General features: G+C 33.3%; 3 protein-coding genes across 3 annotated transcripts in view; 2 read left to right on the top strand and 1 right to left on the bottom strand.

Annotated features, from left to right (window-relative positions):
* Src64B (Tyrosine-protein kinase Src64B) overlaps window positions 1–10,277 on the bottom strand; it is a 54,214-nt gene extending 43,937 nt beyond the window's left edge. Inside the window, exon 1 of the mRNA XM_076415472.1 lies at window positions 9,912–10,277. The gene's annotated coding sequence lies outside the window, so the exon portion shown is untranslated. The remainder of the gene's footprint in view (window positions 1–9,911) is intronic.
* A 49-nt stretch (window positions 10,278–10,326) lies between these two features.
* LOC143203379 (ATP synthase subunit d, mitochondrial) lies at window positions 10,327–11,228 on the top strand. The gene is made up of 3 exons (XM_076415489.1): window positions 10,327–10,531; window positions 10,614–10,832; window positions 10,898–11,228. Exons 1-3 carry the CDS (start codon window positions 10,410–10,412, stop codon window positions 11,079–11,081), a joined length of 525 nt encoding a protein of 174 aa, XP_076271604.1. The 5' UTR covers window positions 10,327–10,409; the 3' UTR covers window positions 11,082–11,228.
* Window positions 11,229–11,616: 388 nt separating this feature from the next.
* Window positions 11,617–24,768, top strand: part of LOC143203369 (protein APCDD1) — a 31,672-nt gene continuing 18,520 nt past the window's right edge. The window contains exon 1 of the mRNA XM_076415471.1: window positions 11,617–11,752. The gene's annotated coding sequence lies outside the window, so the exon portion shown is untranslated. The remainder of the gene's footprint in view (window positions 11,753–24,768) is intronic.

Below are 24,768 nucleotides of genomic sequence, written 5' to 3'. Positions count from 1 at the left end.
GTGATAATAATCGAATGTTATAAAAAAGAAACTGAAACTTTTGAAGCCAATGTACATATAGTTACGAGTCAGAAACGTCAGATTGCGTCTCTAATAGGTTACGTCGAACAGGAACGAGATAATGATGGCCTTCACTTGCCAGTAAATTACGTTGGAGAGGTAAGTATTGATACTATTAAAAATTAGGTTGTTGTCGATTTATGTGTAAAACAAACTAAAACAAAAGTTGACGATGATGACGTGAGTTCATTGCTATTTTGGTTCACTCTACAAATCTATTCCGCCAAGAATAGCAGCTGTTTTAAAAGCATATGTCGAAATTAGTTATTATTATATGGTTCATGTATTTTTGCATCCACTGTATATCCATTTTAAAAGTAATTTTCAAACAAGTGAAACACATAATGTTAGATACAAGTACTGTCTAATGTAACAAAATCAACAGTGATATTAGTTACGCCCACTAAAGAGAATTTTAGTGTTTAGTTAGTTTAGAAAGAATTGTTTTAATTATTTGTTATAGTAATCTGGTAAATTAACACCGATAAGCTATTTGTTTTTATCCCAATTTACTACGGTTTTAAAATTACGAGATCTTTATTTTACGAGTGACACTTTGAGATAACATCTATGTCACTGTTTTTAATGCGCACTGAGTTTTAGTGATAACATCACTGAATTAGATAAAATAGTTTTATTCCCTTTGATTTTCTGACTAAGCCATCATTATCTAGGAGCTGGAGAACCTCAACGCTGATGTGCTGATGCAGCCTGCGTTTATGTCGTGATGCAGCCTGCGTTTATGTCGTTGGGCATAGATATGATATTTCCATAGTTTTGTCTGATACAACCCCAAAGTGGAACGCCTTAAGTCCATACTGGTTTCAAAACATGTTGGTGAACCAAAAGCTTATTTTATACTGATAGGGCTGATTCTTCACATTTTTTCTTAACTTGTGGCTTCTACCTGAGTTTAACATTAAGGATCATCCCAAGATATTTGACTGTATTTCCATACGGCCATAGCAAATAAAAAACTGGCCCCACTACACTTCCCAACGGCACACCCTCTTGTATTTTCCTCAAGTCCGAACAGGCATCTTCTTGTTTGACTCTTTAAGTATCGGTCAGTTACATACAGATTCAAACATTTTTGAATAGACAGAAGCACTTTAACATTATGCTTTAAATCCTATGACAAACTTTATTGAAAGCTTGAGCGATCTTTCTTTCCTCCTAGTAATGACGTTGGTGATTCCATGAATCTGATCAATCGCGGAATGTTGTTTCCCGAAAACCTATTTATGATCCAAAGTAAGATGCTCCCTTTTACCGGTTTCTATAGAAAATTTTCAGATAATTTGGACGTAGCTATTGCCGATTAGTGATATCGACCAGTAAGAGTTTTCTTTCATGGGGTGGCTTTCCTCCTGGTTTAGGAGTCATAATTACTTCAGACACCTTCCACGGTTGTGGTACATATTGTAGTCTGAATGAAGCATTTTCTTTCCTGTTCCAGAATGACCGGCTAGAACCAAATGGTCTTTTGCCGATGTCGCTTCGTGTTCGGATAGAGAAGTGTTTTACTTGGGTTACGACTGGGATTGTCGTAGTTGGTTATCTAGCGGGGTTTGTGGATGGGTAGGGATTTTATCAAGTTGTTATCGTATTATAAGGCGTCCGGGGAGAACCTTACACTGAACATGTTCGTGAAACTCTTCACAAACGGGATGCCTGATTCGAGGTGAGTGTTGACGTACACTTGGAGTAGTTCAAGTTGTCTCTCAGAGACGACAGAGGACTGGACATCCTAGCATTTTATACAGAGTCGGTTTCTGGGGGATTGGGAGTTCGCTTTTTTCTGCAGATGAGTGGGAAGAGCAGACTGTACACGCCATTGCCTTTGCAGATAACGTGCTGAATCTGGGCTGACCATTAGAACATGCGGTCGAACTGGAGACCGAGGTATGATACCTTCTGGAGCGAGGGGATAGGGACTTTATCGATTTGGAGGCGATAAGCGCGGAACTCCTTTTTGCGGTGGAACAGAATAGCCCGAATTTTGCTTGGGATTATCTGTAGCCGCCAGAATTTGTACCACACAATCGCCTGGTTCAGTTGGGCTTGCAGTCTGTCGCGGATGGCTTCGAGATTGTAACCGGTGGTAAAGAAAGCTGTATCATCTGCATACAATGCTGTGTGGGAATGTTCGTGGAGTGGTAAATCAACCAAGTTGAACAAAGCTGGGGCTAGCGAAGCAATTTGCGGGACTCCTGCGGAGATTCATTTGGTAGAAGCATTTATTAGGTTGGTGATCTGAATTAATCTTTTCTTGGAAGTATTTTAACGCCAATATAATTTTTTGTTTCTTTCTTAACTTTGCTTGTATAATATAGATGTACAAAACGATATTATATCACCTGTAACTGTACTCGACAGACGAAAAAAACCACACAGAACAAACAATTATGTAAAACAGAGCCGGCATCTCGCGGGATAAAAATAATAATAAAAAACGCGGCATTAATAGACGGCGAAATGCAATATCCTCCTCTCGGTAGCCCAGAGAGGAGAAAAAAACCGGGCGGTTCAACGAACGGCGAGACCCACCGAAAGGTCCCAAAGACATTTTTGTGAACCGGCCAAACGTTTAGTAATTAATTAGTCGATTCGAGATCGAAATCCGATTGTCCGATCGAGAATCTCGCACCAGAACGCCGCGTGCCGTGCCAATGTTCGACATACGCGGGAGCAATGACGTCGATCTAATAGAGATAAAAGGACCAGAGCGGTGAAAAAATGGTACGACCAACGAAATCGCGACCGACTACGTTTAATGGTAGTGTTTAGAGGCAGAAACGAATAGTGAATCATAGAAAAAGTATCGGGGTTGGGTCTGGCTATTTAGATCTTAAATTCTAAATGCATCGGGCCTGTAAATTAGTTTGAAGGGTTCACAACAGATGGTATTACTGTGTATTAAAATCGCATCGGATACATTTGTAATCAATTTCATGCTAAACCATCACTGGTCATCACCATCACATAAATATTTCAGTACGTCGGAAATGTCTGAATTTGTATCCAATATATTAGTATTTTTACTTCAATCTGAAGGAAAAGGCGACTGAACCTCATCGGGTGTGAATCGCTGTGTGAATACTGGTTTTGAGGTTTAAAAGTGGCGATTTTAACACCGAAAACAAAGAGCCTTCTGGACAGTCAAGAAAATGTGAAGACGAGAATTTACTCGATGAAACCATGAATGGGTATAGCTAATGACGATAATTGATGGGTTGATGAACCAAGCACTGCACGATAAACGACCGGAATACGAGCAAAGTCACAACAACATTGTTCAGCATGACAATGCTCGACAACCGGCGAACACATAAAAATGGGAAGTGCTGCCACACCCGCCGTATTGTCCAGACCTTGCTCCTTCTGATTACTACTTGTTCCGACATATGAATCGTGACCTGTCTGAGTAGCGCTTCCCTTCTTATGAAGATATCAAAAAACCAGGTTGATTTGTGGAAATCCTCAAAAGATTCATCGTTCTTTCGAGATGAAACCCGTAAATTGTCTGAAAGATGGGAAAAAGTAGTGGCTATAGATGGACAATACTTTGAATAAAATATATTGTACCGATTTTTCACAATAAGGCAATAGGGAAAAAATCCTTTAAGACTTTACAAGCCTAAGAGAAATTTCCACAGCAGGTGTCAGGCCGATGAATAACTGAATTATGAATGGTTAATGAAGATTTGCTCATTTAATCACTTGTTGCTTCTATAATTTTATGTTCACTGTTTTTTCAACAGAGTTTGGAACAATTTCCTCACAATAAGTAATCGATTATATACATAAGATTTAATTTATGAAAATTAAAACACCATACGATTATATTTTATTAAGTTAAACAGCTTTCTCTTAGATGTGATGCATTCTCCATCCTTTTGCGATGGTTGCTATTTGTATATGCCGATTTATACGTTGTAGATCCAGATCAATCATCAAATGGTTAAGAAAAACATTTTTTCACCAGTTGGGTGAGTTAGAATCCTAAGACATCCTTCATTCTAAGTAAAAGACTATAAATGCATTGTCAAAAATTCTGCGAAACCTTTTCTGGTTTGAGAGGACTTGCTTGTCTCGATATTATATGATCTGGTAACGCTTGGCCATTTTATCGGTCGATCGATCACCAAACTACGAAAAAATAAACGATTTTTTGGTCTAAAGTAGTTGATTAAGTGTTCTAATTAACACTTCTCTCATAGTTACAGAAAAGAAGTGTAAATTTACTGGTAAAAAGTCTGCAAAACTTTTTCATAGACTCTGGATACAAGAAAACATTTAAATAAAAGTATATAAACATATTCACCATATGTTTGGGAGGACTTGCTTGTCTCGATATTATATGATCTAGTAACGCTTGGCCATTTTAAGGTCGATCGATCACCAAACTACGAAAAAATAAACGATTTTTTGGTCTAAAGTAGTTGACTGAGTGTTCTAATTAACACTTCTCTCATAGTTACAGAAAAGAAGTGTAAATTTACTGGTAAAAAGTCTGCAAAACTTTTTCATAGACTCTGGATACAAGAAAACATTTAAATAAAAGTATATAAACATATTCACCATATGTTTGGGAGGACTTGCTTGTCTCGATATTATATGATTACATCACACTACCCTAAACATTGTAATCAACTATGTTTGTATAAATTTATCAGTTAACTATTATTTCCGTTTTTTATTCTGAGAATTTATCTGAAAAAAAATGAAAAATAAGTAACAATACTTGATAGTTAATAGTAGTTTGTATCGCTTTATCTATGTAGTAAGTGTCTTGACCTAATTTTTAAATAATACTTGGAATCAAAAACACTCTCATTTTGACAGTTACGAATATCGACGTTTTTATCAGTTTTCAGCGTAGATGTACAACAGATTATCTACAAGTGACGACGATTGAAATTTTCGATACTCATTATTCATTCAACGGTCGCTGCATTTTTTAATTTTATATCGGTTTCCTGTTCACCGTCGTTTTTTTACGTTGATGTCGTTAAACTCATTAGTAATAAAACAAATTGATTGTGCAAGAACCGATTCTGTTTTCTTTGGAGTTGCCAGACGACGTGGTACCAGTTCGTTACGAATTCTTCTCGAGATATCTGCGTCTGGCCTGGTGGTGGTGCCTTTTGTTTCGTACCATTAATAACAATGTACAGTTATCCTATGAACACTGTTGTCTGTGGCTGTGCGTGCCGTAAGTTCATTGAAAAAGGAAGCAGGTCGTGGGGGACCCTTCTTGTCCATGTCCTTATATATGTCCTGATGTTTATGGCGAATCGGACCGAATTTCTTCGATATAGTTACGTTCTGGTTCACATAATTAATGTGTTGAATTTAGGATTATTTAACTGTAAATTTATACTTCTTTTCTTTGACGATGATGAAGATATTGGTTAAAACATTCTGCACAACCAAATCCTGTAGTATCGAGACAACCCATGACCTTTCAAAAATCTGATGAATATATATCAAATGTTTCTATATATCCCGACTATAGGAAACCGTTTTGCAAATTTTTAAACATTAAATATATACTTAATTTTCTAAGAATGAAAGAGGTTACATAGATATAATATAGAATTAAGCATTTTATGGCGAAAAGAATATTTTTTAAGTTTTTTTATGGTTTCCGTAAGCTTCACACAGCATTCGATAACCTCCAGCCGCATTTTTCTTTAAACTGAAGCAAACAGTAAAACTTCCCGCGAATGCGAATTACTCGGTACAAATTCGTATATTTTCAATGCACTGTTGATTACTGAAACATGAAGTTGAACACCATGCAATAAATATAACAGGTCAATTGAAAACTCACCGGCTTGACACATAGATGGCACTACTAGAATTAAATCCATATGTTTTTTAGTTAGTCGTAACCCTCAAAAGATGCGTGTATAAATTTGACACCTGTCGGATCATTAGTTTGTGAATTATAGCATTTTGAATGAAGCAACTTTTGTTATTGTAAAAAAATTGATAAAAAGGAATTTCGCATGCTGACAAAATATTGGTATAAAGGAAAAAATACAGTTGAAGCAAAAACTTGGCTTGATGCCGAGTTTCCGGACACTGCCCGAGGAAAATCAACCATCAAGGATTGGTATGCTAAGTTTAGACATGGTGAAATGAGCACCGAAGACGGTGAACGCAGTGGACGCCCAAAGGTAGTTACCGACGAAAATATTTAAAAAATCCACAAAATGATTTTGAATGACCGTAAATTGAAACTGAATGACATAGTAGACAGTCTAAAGATATCAACTGAACGTGTACATCATATCATTCACGAATATTTGGGTATGAGAAAGCTCTGTGCAAAGTGGGTGCCGCACGAGCTCACTTTTGACCAAAATCAACGAGTTGATGATTCGGAGCAGTGTGTTTGAAGATGATCAAGCGTAATAAACCCGAGTTTTTGCGTCGATATCTGACAATGGATGAAACATGGCTCCATCATTTCACTCTGAAGCCCAATAGACAGTTATCCGAGTGGACTGCACAGGATGAACCGGCTTAAAAGCGTGGGAAAACGCAACAGTCGGCTGGCAATGTTATGGCGTCTGTATCATTGGCTACCTTTATTGATCATCCTTGAGGGGAATTATGTTGAATAAAAAAATCAATTTTGCCAAAAAGTGTGTTTTACTATGGTAGGCCGGGGACTTTTCAATTGACCTGTTACAGTTAACACCATTTGTTATAAATCCTTTAAAACTAATGTATAGGCCTGATATTTATTCACGTTCATGATGGCGTGACTTGATAGCTGTTACAAAAACCGAAATTATTTTCCCCCCAACTCATTAACAACTCTAAAGAACAATTAAAACCGTAATTCTACTAAAATACACCGGAGATATTTCCAAATGATTTGTTTGAAGAAGATTTACTACATCCAACGAAATAAACCGTCGAGATACCGTATCAGCACACCTTGTACATCAAATATTACGAACGTAGACCGAGCATTCATCCGCTATATGCGTTGTATGACCCGCGCGATCATGTAGACGCGCAATCATCTTCAAAGCGTTAATGAACGACCTTGGTGATCCAGTATCTTTTGTGATAAAAAAAAGATTAGCCGTCGGCTGTAAACTTCAACAGGATATACCGAATAATCGGCTATTGTTTATGAGATATGTCGTAAAATAAATATGTTGCGACACAAAAGGTTTATTTCTCTCCAACCAACTTTAATGCTTGCGGTTCGGACTGAAATCGTATCGATGAAGCGATGCTATTTGACTTTGGGTCCCTCCCGAATAAATACGACAGACCCAGAAAGAAAAACCACAACGATCCAGTCGGCTCTATGTTTACGGAACCTCTCGCAGTTTCCCATATAACATTTAAGCGTAAAAATAGGACCGGAACATCACGGTACTACAGAAGAATAATAAACCTCGAAAATATATCGCCCGGGCCCACAAACACCCGGTAAATAAACAAAAGAACGTTGCAAGAGTGCAGCGTGCCATATGTGCGATATGTCTCGATTTCTAATGACTTACAGCGAGAAAAAAACTGGGAATGGATCGATACAGAACGATGGAAGGACCCGGTTTCCTGTGTGGGTTATGGTGCAGCTGGTATGCTCTTTATCATCGTTTAAAATTAATATAGGGCACGCTTCAGATATTACGAAATACTGCTTGAGATAATGAGAAAAAAATACTACTAACTGAGTTTCATAATGTTCACGAGAAAAACCCACTAAAACTTGTAGGTAAATCTAACTATTCGAAACCCCTTAAATCTAATGACAAAAGTTGCAAAAAATTAATTGGAATTGTTTAAAAGAAGAAGTAGTTTATATCGAAAACTTAATGAATGTATAAAACTAAATTACAGCTGTTTGCATAACACACAACATCAGAATAAAATAAAAATCCAAGTAATCTGTTTAAAATTACCAGTATTATAAAAAAAATACCGAACAAATCAAGGTGGGCCGGGCCATATCCAAAAATAAATAAATTAATAATCTACAAAAAGTAAAACCATAAGGATTTGATATAAAACTAAAAATATCAATGTGGACCTGCCTATATCTAAAAACAAATAGGTGCATAAAACAAAACTACATTTATCTGCAAAAATAAATCAGGATTCAATGAAACATAAAAAATCTATAAAAGGATTAAGCCATTATAAAAAAACAAAGTAGGCCTGCCCAAGAATTAATATGTAGCATTCATTAACATATTAACATATGAGAAACATATGAGATCGATATTTTAAAAAATCAAAGTACATATTACTATATCTAAAAAGTACAATAACTGGTTATCTGAAAAAAAAACTGAAATTTATCTGAAATAAAAGCAGGATTACAAAAAATATCATAGTTGGCCTGAAAATTTCCAAAAATAAATCTTACATTTCTATAAACAAATAGAACAAATCAAAGCAGTAGGCCTGTCCAAAAATTAAATGAGCCTAACATTCATTAACCTTATTTAACATGTACGGGATTTAAAAAAATCAAAGTAACATACATATTATTATACCTAGAAAGTAAAATAACTGAATTTATCTGAAAATAAAATTAAAAATATGACATTTATCTGAAATATAAGAAGGATCACAAAAAAATATCAAAGTATGCCTGAGAATATCCAAAAATAAATCTACCTATACCAAGTTGATTTCAATAAAGATTCCATAAAAAAAAGAAAATATCTATATTTAAATACTGTATAAAACAAATGCATGTATCTATAAAACCTAAAATATGTATTAAACATAATAATAAATAATAGATTAAAAAAGTCAAGATGTTGTCCATATCCAAAAAACAAATGAGTATATGATAGAACTGCATGTACATACAAACACACATGCGGTATAATCTTAAAGAATATGATTAGTAATAAAAAAAATTATAAGTAAATGTCAAAGTAGGCCAAACAAAGAAAATCCTCATAGATTGATTACTTCATAAATTCAAAAGTCATCATTCACGAAGTCATTTTATAGCAATGAGCGAATAAAATAAAAATGTTCCAACATTATATACGTTCGTATCTCATAGTCCACAAGCGTTGACAGACCACAAACTTTTATTATCAACTATTATGTAGAATCCTGCTTATTAAAACATGTAATAACTTATAATACTCCTGTTACATCCTGGCACATTTTTAATAACATAATCTATCGGTTTGATATCAAAATGCATAACTTAGCGATAGTCGGGTATTCTAATGAATTTCTTTTTCAATAACAATGAAAAAAAACTAATGTTTTATCATGAAATGAATCACACATTTGTTGGGCGTGTTTATGAATATATATCATCAATTTCCTCTAGAGTATAAATATCCGGACTAAAAAGTCCGAAACGAACAAAAAAGACTCGAATATTATCGAAACTGAGCTGGTAGGATCGTGGATGCAATAAATGCAAACCGTACACACATACAAAGAGCTGAAAGTTTCATTGGGCTCTGGTCTGTAACATGCCTCCTATCTGATTTAAATACGCTCAAGCGGAATACGCCTATTAAAATTACATATAACTCGAAGAAAAGTTGCTTGTAAAACTTCGAAACAGGTCTATTCAACGCGCACTGGGCAGCTTTATTTTATTTTGTTCCGAAACAAAAATAACAATAAAACACAGGACCAGTTTTCAACAATAAACACTTTCTCTGTTCGCTGGCTGTGTTTCGCCCCCTTCGTGGGGATGTATGGGCGCTTAATCAAAAAATATCGCGTGCTTGATTGATGCGCTCCGTTATTAATCGAGAATTCCCTCATATAATTGCCGTACAATGCACAATGACATGTCTATGCGGGATCAAAATAAGAAAAATACTGACCTCATTTTCCGCATAAAACATGCACAAATCTTCGGGGGACGCGGTTATCAGACAGAACTCGACGAAATTGTCCTTTCTACTGTCCAAAAACTTGTTTTTTCATACATAAAATGGCACTATTTTCATTGAACATCAACACAAACACAGGAATCTATTGACTGTGGCAGCCATCTTGCCTAGAAACAGACTGAAAAGGGACAGGCTTGTCATGCGGGTTCATTTGTTTTTACCCTACCACTTTGCGACCAAGGTTAAGTTGAAAATCGCTTTTTTCATCAAAATTCGGCTAGGAATTTAATTAAAACATACCACGTAATATTATTGGGAAAATATTGATAGATTGTCGAAAAAAGTTCTAATATATTTGAAAATTAAATAAAACGTATTACATTGTTTTAATTCGCTTTGTGTTGGCAGTGCTTTATTGTCAACGTCAGTGTCAAAAATTGCATAACTTGGTCTAAGTACGGCTGATTTTTAATAAAATAGATTATTAAAATGGCAGCAAAGAGGATCGCACAAAGTTCCATAAACTGGAGCCAGTTCGCTGAGAGGGTCCCTGAACATCAGCGTCAAACATTTTTGGCATTCAAAGCGAAATCCGATGGATATTTGAGAAGGTAGGTTATGTGATATCTTGGTCTTTTACATAACTCGTCAATAAAATCGGATGAGTATTTAGCTATATAAACATTTTCTTAGAGTACTAGCTCAACCCGAAAAAGCTCCAGCAATCGATTGGGCTTTTTACAAGCAAAGGGTTCCAGTAGCTGGCATGGTCGATGAGTTTCAGAAGCAGTACGCTGCCTTAACCATTCCTTATCCTCCTGACACTGTCAGCAATCAAATTGATGCTCAGGAGAAGGAACTTAAGGCCGATATTGAAAAGTTTAAGGCTGAATCTAATGCCAGGATTGCTGAGTAAGTATAATATAACAAAAATAAAAATAAAAATGATATGCTGTCCATTTACACTCATTTAATAGATATAAGAAGCAATTGGCCCATCTGGCCAGTCTTTTGCCGTACGATCAAATGACTTTAGAAGATTACCGCGATGCCTTCCCAGATCTTGCTCTAGATCCTCTTAATAAACCTACCTTCTGGCCTCACGATGAAGAAGATCAAATCGATTATGTAGATAAAGATGCTCCACCAGCACACCACTAAATTGCAGTCCTAAAGAGTCATCATTCTAACGTAACCAAGTTATATCGATAGCTATTTTAGGACTTTTTTGTGAAGTACTCGCAACTGAACATTTAGTGCTGTCTTAGGAAGATAATTGTTTCAATAAATTTTTAATTTCTCGGTTTAGTCCGTCGTTTATTATTTGTCCTGTTTTTAAAAATTATATATAGGAACAGTGGATGAATCATTTTTTCAGAAAATTATGAATAAAATAAAAATTAATACGTTTTTGGCGGGCAACCAGTAATACATATGATAATTTACATTAGCATATTTCATTTTAGAGCAATTTAATTTATAATTAAATTTACTCTTTATAAGATTTTTTCAAAATTGTTTCTAAATTCTATATATATGTATATATATATATATATAGATATATATATATATTGCATATTACTCTAATATTAGTAGTCACCGAGCTTATGCATCCAATAATATATCAAAAATTGTCAAAGTAGTCCATGAATTGTAATTGTTTTGATAATAAAAATTGTTATTCTTATAAAATTACAGTATAACAACAGTTGATATAATAATTTGCAGTGAAAAATTAATATATACATAAGATTATGTGCATTATTAAATGATATATACATTTAAATGAGTTATGTAAAAGAGTTAATTTTAATTGTGACAAAATCGCGAAGGTAAGTTTAAAAAATATGTATCTTCTTAATTCCTAGTTTTAATCATATATTAGCCATTAAAAATAATATTAGTGTTAAGTAATTTTATATAATTCTGTAGCTTGTGAGTTTTAAAATACTATTGAATACATTACATTAAAATACAAAGCTAAAATATATGTCTATATATTTATAAAAGTGGGGTAAAATTTTAATATGAATGTGGTTATTTTAAATGTGCCTGTTATTTTGATTTGTATAAAACTGCCACAAAAATAAATATAACATTTAATACAGTAGGTGTATATAAAATCATATACTATAAATTAAGAGTGTATTGTAAATATCATAAAGAATTTTTATGTTTTAACCGTTTATTTATTATGTACTGACATAATGGCGCAGGTAAGTTTTGGTGAAGGCGAAAAACTTTTAAATTATTTAATATTACAATTAGTAATAAATACTATGTACAATGAAATATTTATTGCATGCAACATATTTCTTATAGCATATATGTTGTGTTTAAATAACATTCGACATTCCTATAGCCGATTTTATGTCAATACGTGATAATTACGAACAATAACACTAAAAATATTTCAACGAAAAATAGCCGTGAGTCGTATAAATCTGGTAATTTAATATCCTCGTTTAGTATTCAGTTAACGACGTCCGAATGTATTCATACGAAGATGCTATTAACCACAGCTAAATATGTCTATATACTATTTTTTATTCATACTATGCAATGGATTTAAATACCAAGCTGCCTAGTAATTTCAGGCATATTACCTGATCGATTATCTGATAACATATCACGTATCCGTTTACCGATTTCCTCCGGAGTGTCACAAGTTCGAACGTCCTTCAGCTTAAAGATGTATGATTCAATATTTCTTGTCAGAGAGGGTTATTATACCATTGGTAAAAAACTAGGGCCTTTTAGTAAGCTTTAATTTACTTTAATTAATATATCTTACAGTATATATTCTTAGTACAATATTAATTTCCAAATTACTGTATTACCATTGTTCTTTATTGTTCTATTAGATTACCCAATAAACAATTGTATATCCAAGTAATGTATTTGACCCTCATTAGTGAGCATATGTTATTATCCTTTTTATGTTTCGTTCTTATTTCCTTCATTGCGGTCATGCCTTGTCCAGTCATTTTGATATCACTGTGTTTCGACTTAGTTTCTTCTGTTGCTACCTATGTACATTTATCTTGATAGAATTAGATTTAATACATTTGCCATATCTGCAAGATAGTTAGTCTTAATTCTTCTCTCATATATTTTAACTAAATGCTCATATATATTCTGAACAATTACATACATATCTATGCAGATAAATCTTTTACACTCTACAATAGGATTTTCTACAGATGTCCTATATTAATTATATACTTTCTTGGTTCTTTTCGCTCTCATAGGGTTATGAACATGGTTGTTTTGGTGATTGTCAGCATTGAATCATAATCCCCCATCCAAAAGTTTCATGCAGCGACTGTCTAGTAACACTAGTTCACAATTCCACCATTTGGTTTTGTTTTCTGTATTTCTGATGTAGTTAATTCAAGCCAAAGGGTGCTATTACAGACAATCCTTCTTTCCATATATCCAAACAATTCCTCTTTGGATTTACATCTCGATATGCATGTCTACTAGAGTAATTCTTTACCACACCCGATAACAATTTGACTTCATTAAATATGTAGCGATAGGAAGCAAAACATAAGAGTTATGACCATATTGTTCAGCAATCTGATATACTGTATCTCTTTTTCAGACTTATTTATAAAAAATGTAAATTACATAGAACGCAATTAAGCATATCATGTGTGTTTTTACCAAGTAACAATTTGAAATACGTCACTCTTTAACGTGGTATCTTCAAAATTTATATTAAGTAAGTCATTCCTTAAACACAGCATTGCGGGCCCACTTGTTGAGATCTTTTCCACTATGGTATGGAGCATTGTCCATAACAATAACTGATAATTCTTCTTAACTCTTTAATAGCTACTTTTCGAACAAAAACTTAAGATTGGTTTCTTCATGTTTGTTATGTTTACATTTTGTTTTATTAACACCTTGCACAGAGTGGCCTAATTCTCGATTTTGAAATATGTCTATATACAAATTGAAATAACAATTTTTATTATATAAATATTTTTAAAATTTTATTATATGCTTTAAAATATTATATTATTTTAAAATATTATATTGCTTGTAAACAATGTTTGGAATTTCTATTGGGTCTTTTTGTGATTTATTTTTACACTGTTTAAAACATTTTCTTTCCTAATAGTGTACGAGGGGATGACTTACATCCCTAAAAGAGCTACATATCCCTATGAATACCTTCAAGACTCATAGTTATGTCCGAAATAATTGTATTAAATCATGTTTATATTGAAAAAACTACTCATTCTTTTTACACAGTCCATAAAATTCGGTAACATGTTATCTCTTTTAAACTAGAACAAAATGATCATATTTACACCACATGAGATAGGTTTTATAATTGACTGATAGACCCATCTCTTTGATCCTAGGACGACAGAGTCAGAACGTTAAAAATCAGTCGAATGAAACTAGTAGAACCAAAAATAGTAACTAAAAGTACACGACTGAAACAGTCGATAGTAAAGAGTAACAAAATCAGTCGGACCGAAAATAGCGACTGAAACAATCGATAGTAAAAAGTTGTCTTACTAAACACTAAACAGTCGATAGTCGATTTCAGTTAGTTGTAAGTTTTTACCTAGTTATAAGTCACTGTAGGGACAAATTATAAGTAATAATAAGAGCCCCACAATCGGAAGAAGTATAAGATATATTTCAAATACTTAAAAATGGGTTTCTTCATCAAGCGACAAGACTTGCTGAACAACTCGATTAATTCCAGCTAAATTAGGACACAAATATTTGAATCAAACTCTTTTCTCTGTTCTATGAAAAACAATACTAAAATATTCTCTATCAAATCGTCACTCTCTGTATCCATTTAATGCACATTTCTCGTGCATTGTGACCTGAAAAATAAGACACAATAGATTCTTCATCATTCCTAGATGACCTCAAAAGATCAAACGACACGTTGAACTGCCTGAGAATCGAACAGAAAGACCTATTTTTTGCTTGCTCCATAAACCAACATCTGTTTACCGATGAACAATGAAAAACTAATGGGTTAGAGTGTTGAAAAGGCCGCTGGAGTTCTGGGAAAAAATGGGTAACTATATTTTAAACGGATTATTCTGCAAAAAGTAGAAAATGTGCTAAGATTTTGCCTGATTTTCTTCAGGAAGTATTGTCGTTAAAATTAATTGATTTTATTCGTTGAAATATGTATTGTATTTTATGTGGCATCATTTCTAGGTCCGTGTTGAAGTGAAAGAACGTGATATTATAGTACTTTATCGAAAAAGTATCCTATGAAAATTAAAAATATTTTTAAGAAAAAAATTGAACCGACTTGAAAAAATTAATAAGAAACTCTAATCTTAGATATTTAACACAAAAAGAACATTTTAAAATAAAATATGTACATAATAATCGTTGTAATAACAAAATTAAAATAATTGAAACCCTTATTTACCTTATCTGTTACAAGTATTTTATATTCTACTATATACACACAATTTAGCTTAATACCTACCTAACCTATTTATCTATTCTTAATTAGTTATTTAAATATAATTAATATATATTATAAATTTTTTATAATATATATTATTTAGCCATTTGCTTCTACATAACCTTTTTTTTAATTTTTGTTATATACATATTTTGAACTCTCCTTTTTACCAGCGAGAGTTTATCTGGACTGGACCTACTGTTTAACGTGGGCTCCGAACCACGGTCCTCGGCATTAAGCCTACCTACTGGCAAGTGACCAACTTAGAAATCATCCCAGAAGACATCCGGTCTTACGCAGCTTGGTTACTGGTGTCACTGGGATCATTTTCCTTGTCAGATTTTACATTCATGCCTAGGATAATCACAAATATTAAACAATCACAAACATAAATGTACGACCATGTCCCAGCAGAATTCGAACCCGCGACTATAGCAACAGTAGGTGTTGTCGCCTTTACCAATGCGCCAGCCAAGCTGGCAAGTGTTGTTTTTTGAATAAACATGAATGTAAAATATCTAAAAATGGCAAAAATCACAAATTTTTACAACTATATATATGGAGAAAGTATCAGTTTTTGTTATTGGATGAAGATAAAACCTCAAATATATGTATTCCGAGGCGAAAGAAATGAAAATCTATGTTAAATTGATTTATAATTTATTGTTTTTTAGATATGATGTGTACAGAAAAATATACGTTTTGTTGTATAACTTTTATAACGTATAATCCTAATCGTTGTATAAAAAATACTATACTACCACTCGATTCAACAGAAATTATAGCTAAATATAAAAGTGGCAAAAAATGGCAAACATTCATGACTATATAATTCATATAAAAAAAATATCAATATTTGTTATCTCTTGGACAAATATGAAAGATCTATGTTCATTTGCTTTGTAATGAATCATTTCTTCAGAACAGAGATCCATTTGGTTTTGATTATACTCTTTTCATTGTACAACTTAAAAACTTGTAAAAAAGTACTGCGGGAGCTCCATGAACCTAATATTCATGAAATAGTTGCTGCTGCGAAACAGTTTATAACGGAAGTCAACGCTAAGCTGCGAAAGAAGTGGAAAAGTGGTGGGCTCGACATATTCAATGACGAGGTGCTTACAATGACTAACGGTGTTACCAAACACTTACCATTCAATCCAAGATGATAATGCACCCATGCACTCAGCTAAAAAGGTTCAGTCTTTCGTCAGAGGAGCATCAAAATATCATCAGGACATCTTCCGTGGTCACTACAAGCAGCAGATCTCAATATAATAATACCGTTATGGGGAGTTTTAGACCATAGATTGACCAATCAATGACCCAATTGGTAGATATTTCATCCGTTGGAACATTCCGTTGGACTAGACTTAAATGAATCGATATGTATGTTTCCATAATATTTGAAATTTATTTTAGAGTATAATTCACACGATCGATCACTTACTCAAGTGACTATTATTTACTAGACTGAATCTTGAAATATTAAGGACAACAAAAACGAAGGAAACCCCCTGTAACTTTCTGCTATTTCGTCGAAATTCATCCGTTTTTCTACGGTCCGACAAGCGGACACGTCTCTTCGCATTCATACGTCTCACCTCTTCAGATAAAGCCGTTTAGAAATATTTACCCCCGCTTAGGCATGAAGAAAAACCACCCAGAACATTTGGCCGACTTAAAATAAATAACATCGAGACAGATCGGCGTTTGTCGCCTTCATATTTCATTCTCCGTCCTACCTGCTCATCTTTTTTGACAATTTACGATCGAAAATTTATGCGATGACCGTATACATCCGGACCTGGCCTCTTTCTGATGCGAAGAATCGTGGATCGCGAACTAACCATTCCTGAGGTTTGGACAAATTTAAATATTGGCGATGCGAAACTGAATAATAATGATATATGTGTTTAGGAAGCATCTAATTAGTCAGTGGCGGTGGCTTCATAGTGATTTTTGCTGATTTTTTTCATAGATAGTGTTTGTGGATAAATTAAAAACCTTTCATTAACATCTTACGTATTTTTATGTGAAAATAAATACATAACAAAAAATTTCTTGTTGATGAATATAATTGAACAATGTTTCATTCGTTAGTACTTTTTTTTATTACATCCTATATAAGCCCATGAAGGTAAAAATATATGTTCAGCTATATGTAGCAGAAGATTTCGATAAGGTATGGCATAAGCTACAGAAAATGCATCCATATCCTCAAATCACCATCATAAAAATGTTTCAGTAGGTGTCAATTGATTGATTTTGATATGCCATAACTATTCTCAGGGTTCCCACTTTTTTGCCAAGTGTTATACTGATATAGGGTGGGGTAAGACTACCATTTTGATTGCGCGCCATCTTAGCTATGTGACCTTTAGCTCAGTTTCGTTTTAACCATTGTGTTGTGTAGATATCCGAGTTTTATTATGGATAAATATATGCCACGAGAACAAGCAGAAATAGTGTTTGAAGGCTGTCTGGTGAAATTGAAGATTTTTCGTCTAAACTGATAATGAGCGATGAAGCCCATTTTCTTCTCAGTGGCCACATCAATAAACAGAACAGTCAGTTTTGGGGAATACAGAATCCTCAATGAATTCATGAAACATCATTGCATCCATTAAAAACAACTCGGTGTGGTATTCATGCTGGAAACATCATAGGTTCCTTTTTTTTTAAATAACCAGCTGTTAACCAGTTACTGTTACTACTGAACGGTACCAAGACATGATTCGAAATTTTCTTGTGTCTGTTCAACAATTCAATTATTGAATGACGTTTTTCCACTAATACTAATTTCGTGTGTGACGTTAAGTGGCGATTTAGCACGGCCAGCCAGATCCCCGGATCTAAAACCACCAGATTTTTCTTATGCGTCTTTTTTTAATCAAAAGTTTATGTGAATAAGTCCCAGACGATTCAACATCTTAAAGACAATATTCGTCACGAAATTGAAGGAATTCAGCTTCAGATATTGCAGGATATGATGAAAAATGCCCTAAAAAGAGTCGAAAGTTGCATAGCGAATTGCGGTCACTATTTAGCCGATATGATTTTTCAATTATAATGAAAGAAAAATGTAAAGACCATATAAACATTTTATGAAAACCAAACTTACTTATGTTTCCTTTGAGCAAAGTTATAGGCAATCAAAATGGTAGTGGGACTTTTGCCCCACGTTATACTACTTTCTTGCCAAGTGTTATACTGATAGTATTTCTACTTAATGCTTTTACTTAATTTTCTACCACATTTTGTGTGCTCTAAATCTATAAAAGTTGTATTATTCTTCTTAAAACTTACTTCACTTATCGTCGCTATCGAAGAAATCGATTCCCAGTTCAATCATTTCTTTCTATTGGTAACACAACACCAATTTTTTATCTGTAAAATATAAAATAAACAATATAAATAAATAAAATCAGAACGCGCTAAACAGTTTAAACGTTGGAATGTGACAATTATGTTTAGGAAACGGTGAGTGACGTCAACGTTTCGTTGGGCTTTTGATTGGTGTTTGTGGCGAATTTTGAAAACTTATGTTTTTATTTCGGATAAAACCGTAGCAACCTCACATCACAATATATTTTTAATAATCTCTCTATAGTATATTATTGTTATAAATCAATATAGTTAGTATATAGTGATTCTTTATTACAATCATCGTTTGACGGTATTGGTCATAAGCTACAGAAATTGTTACCTAAACAGCACACTGAACTATTAAAGTCTGACATCACAGCCAGAATATTTAGAGTGAAACGAGAGGAAGCATACTCTACAGTAAAAAAATGTAAAGGAGTTTTACCACAAGGAAGTGTGTTAGTGCTAATTCTTTACCCTCTATGCACATATGATATAGTGCAAATAGAAATATCAGGATGTAAGTGCCAATATAAGTAATTGGAACCACTGGATCTGTGCATGTACAGTTCACGTATAATCAGACCGCACAATCACCAATAACAATAAATAACACACACATTTCATATCATAACAACACAAGAACCTCGGAATGGATCTTGATGCAAAAGTTCGCTGGATGGAACATGTTAAAACGAAAAGAAAAGAACTATAGTTCAAATATAGGAAAACCTATTGGTTGCTCGCAAGAAAATCACAATTATTATTACATAATAATCTACTATTGTACAAGCAAGTATTGAAGCCTATATGGATGTACCGAAATTAAATATGTACCAGTGTTTCCCACTTTTGACGCCTAAGTGCAACCCCATATTTGCACTTAACAAGTCCAAATTCACTGCATTTTATTATGTTCCTGCTTTCTAGTCATGTTCTACCACAATGATACTAAACCAAAGCAATAGTCTAAGAAAAGATGTGACTCTTTGGTTCTCTGGTGTGTTCGTGTTCAGAGGTCGGTTGAAAGAGTGGTAACATCAGATTTTTCTTGGGATATAAAAAGATATTTGGTTGTGGGTCACCTCTAAACTGATAAAACAATAAATTAAGATTATTATTATAACCTTTTAGACCAATTGGATATAAAAGATCATCGACAAAAAAATTATTATGTATATCTTTAGTATTTATATTTTCAGTCTGGCTCATCAACCCTTAATAAATCATTTAAATAAATCGTCGTGGATATAAAATTTGCCCATTTTTAACACTGTTATTTTTGTTAAAGATATAAGAGATTGGTTACCAGTGAATTTTAAAGCATATTTAGACTTATATGGTGTAAATATGCGAGTGTTAATCGATCGCTGACAAAATAAAATTCTTCGATTAATTACCAATGCTCATTGCTACTTAATCAACGAAGAAGTTCAGGATGACCTCAAATTCAATGGGTCCTACGAAGTTTTCCAAGATTTCGCCTTAAAATATGAAATAAGATTACTAAATCACAGAAACGTTGAAGCAATGGACCTACTGGAGAACACACAGGAAAACAGAAGATTGAAGCGAACCAAACCACACGAACTTGTATATTATATATTCAAAGTTTTATTGTGTACACGTCATCAAGATGTTTAATGTATTGCCTGTCGCAATTTGTAAATTCGTAAGACAATATTTTCCTTTCCATTTTATTCCAGTTAAAAAGAGACACAATGCTGTCTGGTTGCTTCGAACACGGAAACGAATGAGCCTGTCAAAATCGTCCTGTTGTCAGACGTATGCAAAATTCTTGAAAGCAATAGTGATAATAGGTTATAACTCTAACCTATAAACTATTGTGGCTGTATAATTAACTGTAGTTTGTTGATGTACTAACTAAGCAGTCTAACTTAATTTTAATTTGATTGATACAACGCAAGTACAACAAAAACAATAGTGATATATTAATTAGTAAATTAAGATTGTATTAAGCATATCTAACGTATTATTTAAATACAGAAATTAACATTACTCAACAGGAAATAAATTATGTTAACGTTTTTCATTGTACGGTTGATTTTCGACGATTTTTCGACCGATACGTTGCCAATCTGGAACCAAACGCCACTGTTATGAGCTAATAAATTCCCTCTGCGGTTTAGATATGTTGCGAAATGAATAAAATATCATCTCAATAAGCGCGTTTTAGCCTGCATATATAATTAACACTTGCCTTCTGTACGTTAGTAGCCTATAAAGATATCGATGCGAATCTAAACATGATAAATTTTTATGTTGCCACTAAATATTTTGAGAATGTACTCGTATTTCTCGTAGTAGTGTAAACGGTCCCGATCTATTACTCCATCGTCAGTTAAGCGTCTGGTTTGCGTTGCTGCAACCCCCGCGCGCTTTGTTTTCCTGTCGCTTGTCTTTAGGGGGGAAGTCGGTGTAGGACGGCGTATTTCGGGTCATTTTTATGATATTTTTTAGCCGATTAAGAATGCATTTATTTTATTTATATTTTGTGAACATATTGTACATGTACTTAAGATTTTATAAATAAATTTTCAAAAGTTTTTGAAATCACACAATGAAGATATAGGGGCGTTGTGCGTCTTCATACCGGCAGTCGATTTGTGTACATTCTGGAGGTTATATTTTTCATCTGAGACAGAATTTTTCACAAAATCAGGTTTTTAAAGGTTATTCTTCCAATTGAACTAAAATTAAAGAAAAGAAACACGGAAAATAATGTTGTTTTGTTCGAAATTCTAAAATCAAGTACGATTTTTTATCATTTTTTATATTTAAATAACAAGTCAATTAAAAAGTCTCCGGCCTTTCATAGGAAAACACATTTTTTGGCAAAAATAGTTTTTTTTATCCAACATAATTCCTTTCAAGGGTGATACATTAATTATAGCGACCCTCCAACTTTTCGATACCATTTTTGTAGTACGATTTGTCTTTTCCTTCAAAATAGGCCTCAGTTTCACCTCTTCATTCGACAAAAATTTCTTCCCAGCGAGCATTCTTTTGAGATCTGAGAACGGGAAAGAGTCGCTGGCGGCCAGATCTGGAGAATACGGTGTATGAGGAAGCAATTCGAAGCCCAATTCATGGATTTTTACAATCGTTTTAACTTACTTGTGACAGGTGCATTGTCCTCGTGAAACAGCACTTTCTTTTTCTTCAAATGCGGCCGTTTTCAGCGATTTCGTCCTTCAAACGGTCCAATAATGCTATGTAATAGTCGCTGTTGATGGTCCTTCCTTTTTGAAAGTAGCCAATGACAATTATTTCATGGGCATCCCAAAAATTATGGTCATTCAAAATCATTTTGTGGTTTTTTAAAATGTTTTCGTCGATAACAACCTCTTTTGGGCGTCCACTGCGTTTACCGTCTTCCATGCTCATTTCACCACGTCTAAACTTAGCATACCAATGCTTGATGGTTGATTTTCCTGGGGTAGTGTCCGGAAACTCGGCATCAAGTCAAGTTTTTGCTTCATCTGTATTTTGTCCCTTCAAAAATCAGTATTTTATCAACACGCGAAATTCCCTTTTATCAATTTTTTTCGCAATAACAAAAGTTGCTTCACTAAAAATGCTATAATTCACAAACTAACGATCCGACAGCTGTCAAATTTATACACGCATCTTTTGACTGTTAGGGCTAACTAAAAAGATATGGACTTAATTAACTATAACTGTTAAATGGTTTCGAATTTTACTTTGACATTTTCAGAGTATATTCTTGAATAGTTATACTATCGATTTATGAAACAGAAAAACATCGAATTTTTTGAAGCCTCTACACCTTTTTCCCTCCTTGGGATGCAGTGTACCAAAACATTTTGGCTGAAAACTACCGACGTTATTCATTTTCCTGTACTCACATATAAATCTACTGCAAAGTATCAATATGACAAGTGCTAAACAAGCTAAACTAAGCGATATTTAACATTTAGCAAGCTTTTTATCACTTCTGACTGTGGTTTGGAGTTCGGTTTGTAATTGCTAATTTATGTTTTATTTATTGTTATCTAATGACGCAAAAATCCGTTTCTTATCATTAACTGGATGAATCAACGTGCCATTCTGTTAGGTTTGGTCGATTATCAAGTATATCCGGCTGACCATCTTTGACGATCACGGTTCAGTTGCAGTTATTTCTGGTTTTTATTGAAATCCTTGATTTCACGATGTTAATAAGATGTAGTTATGAACCAAATGAGATAAGCAATCTCTTTACTCGTACAATTATAGAAACACTTCAATATTAATTAAATAAATTTTTGCAAATACGTGTTTAGTGTTTGCTTAATGTTATGCTAATGTTTCTGCTAAATGTTTATGATTTCAGCTTTCCAACAAGAAGCTGAATAGCAATGATGTTGAACGTATTGTTATTTAAGAATATTAACGGTCTGGGTCGTGATATTAATAAAAAATCTGTGTGGTGTTAGTGACATAAACTTTAATAGAAATAGATAATGATTCGAATAGTTTACGACTTTAGTAATTTCTTAATAAGTTTTTTAGAAATCGATGAAATATTGGTTTAAAAAAATTATTTTAAATTATGACAATATAATAAAAATAGAGCATAAATTAGCATTTATTGCTATTGTTAAGAGTATAAATATATAATTTATTGTATGTTAATGTGGTTTAGTTCGCTTCAATCTTCTGATTTCGTGCGTGTTGTCCAGTAGCTGTATTGCTTCCGACTTACTGTGATTTAGCAACATTATTTCATGTTTTAAGGTGAAATCTTGATTCACTCCGTATAAATATTGGATTTCGAGATCATCGGGCAGCTTTTCGTTCCTTATGTTGCGATAAGCATTGGTAATTAATCGTAGGACTTTATTTTGGCTGCTCTAGATTAACAGTTTGTTTGATGTTTTAGTGCAACCCTATATCTGCACCTTTTAAATCCAGATAAACTTTATAATTAACTGACAAACTAATATCTTTCGAACTAACCAGTGCAATTCTTTGATTTTGACTCTGAGTTGGTTTAATTTTTGTTTAACGCGATGTTTATTTCTCTGTAACGAATATTTGCTCTAAATGTTAAAATGTAGATAAATAAAAGAAATACGTTTATAGAACATTCAGTTAGAACTCTGCCGATATCGTACTGTTGGATACTAAAATGGATTTTTTGAATATCTCAACTCCAACTACATAAGAAGTTCAACCACATAGTATTCTCTCTGTATATTTCGAACATTGCCATTATTATTATCATTATCTTCAAATTTTTTTGGTCCTTCAGGTGGTTTGACTATCAACGACTTGTAAATATTCTCATTGACATCAAAATAACCACTTGATAATGTTTATAATGATGTTTATTTCTCTGTAATGAATATTTGCTCTAAATGTTAAAATGTAGATAAATAAAAGAAAAACGTTTATAGAAAATTCAGTTAGAACTCTGCAGATATCGTACTGTTGGATACTAAAATGGATTTTTTGAATATCTCAACTCCAACTACATAAGAAGTTCAACCACATAGTATTCTCTCTGTATATTTCGAACATTGCCATTATTATTATCATTATCTTCAAATTTTTTTGGTCCTTCAGGTGGTTTGACTATCAACGACTTGTAAATATTCTCATTGACATCAAAATAACCACTTGATAATAACCTTTTGAAACGCTGGAACGAAAACCTACAATTGGTAAAAGATGGAGTAACCTCATCATGATTTTCTAAAAGGGTTTGAGAGATTTTGTAAAAGTCAAAAATGAAAATTTGTACCATCTATAATAAATACTGAATAACTCAATGGGTCCGGATTAAAAATAAAAAAATGTATTGTTAATTTAGTTATATAATCAAAGTTATCCGTACCCTATAAGTTACTGCTGTACAAGTAAATATTTAAATCTATATGAACTTAGCTAGTATAATATTATAATAAATAAACTACATATTTCTCCCCAATAAAGCTCTTATAAACATTCAGAAAAGAATCCTTAAAAATTAATTTACTAGCCTAATAAATA

The sequence above is a fragment of the Rhynchophorus ferrugineus genome, unplaced genomic scaffold, assembly GCF_030347505.1.
Source record: "Rhynchophorus ferrugineus isolate W39M unplaced genomic scaffold, kcgeb_rfMv2 rfM10, whole genome shotgun sequence".
Classification (NCBI taxonomy): Eukaryota; Metazoa; Arthropoda; class Insecta; order Coleoptera; family Curculionidae; genus Rhynchophorus; species Rhynchophorus ferrugineus.
Note: the sequence above shows the minus strand (reverse complement) of the source record. Positions and strands in the feature narration are given on the sequence as shown.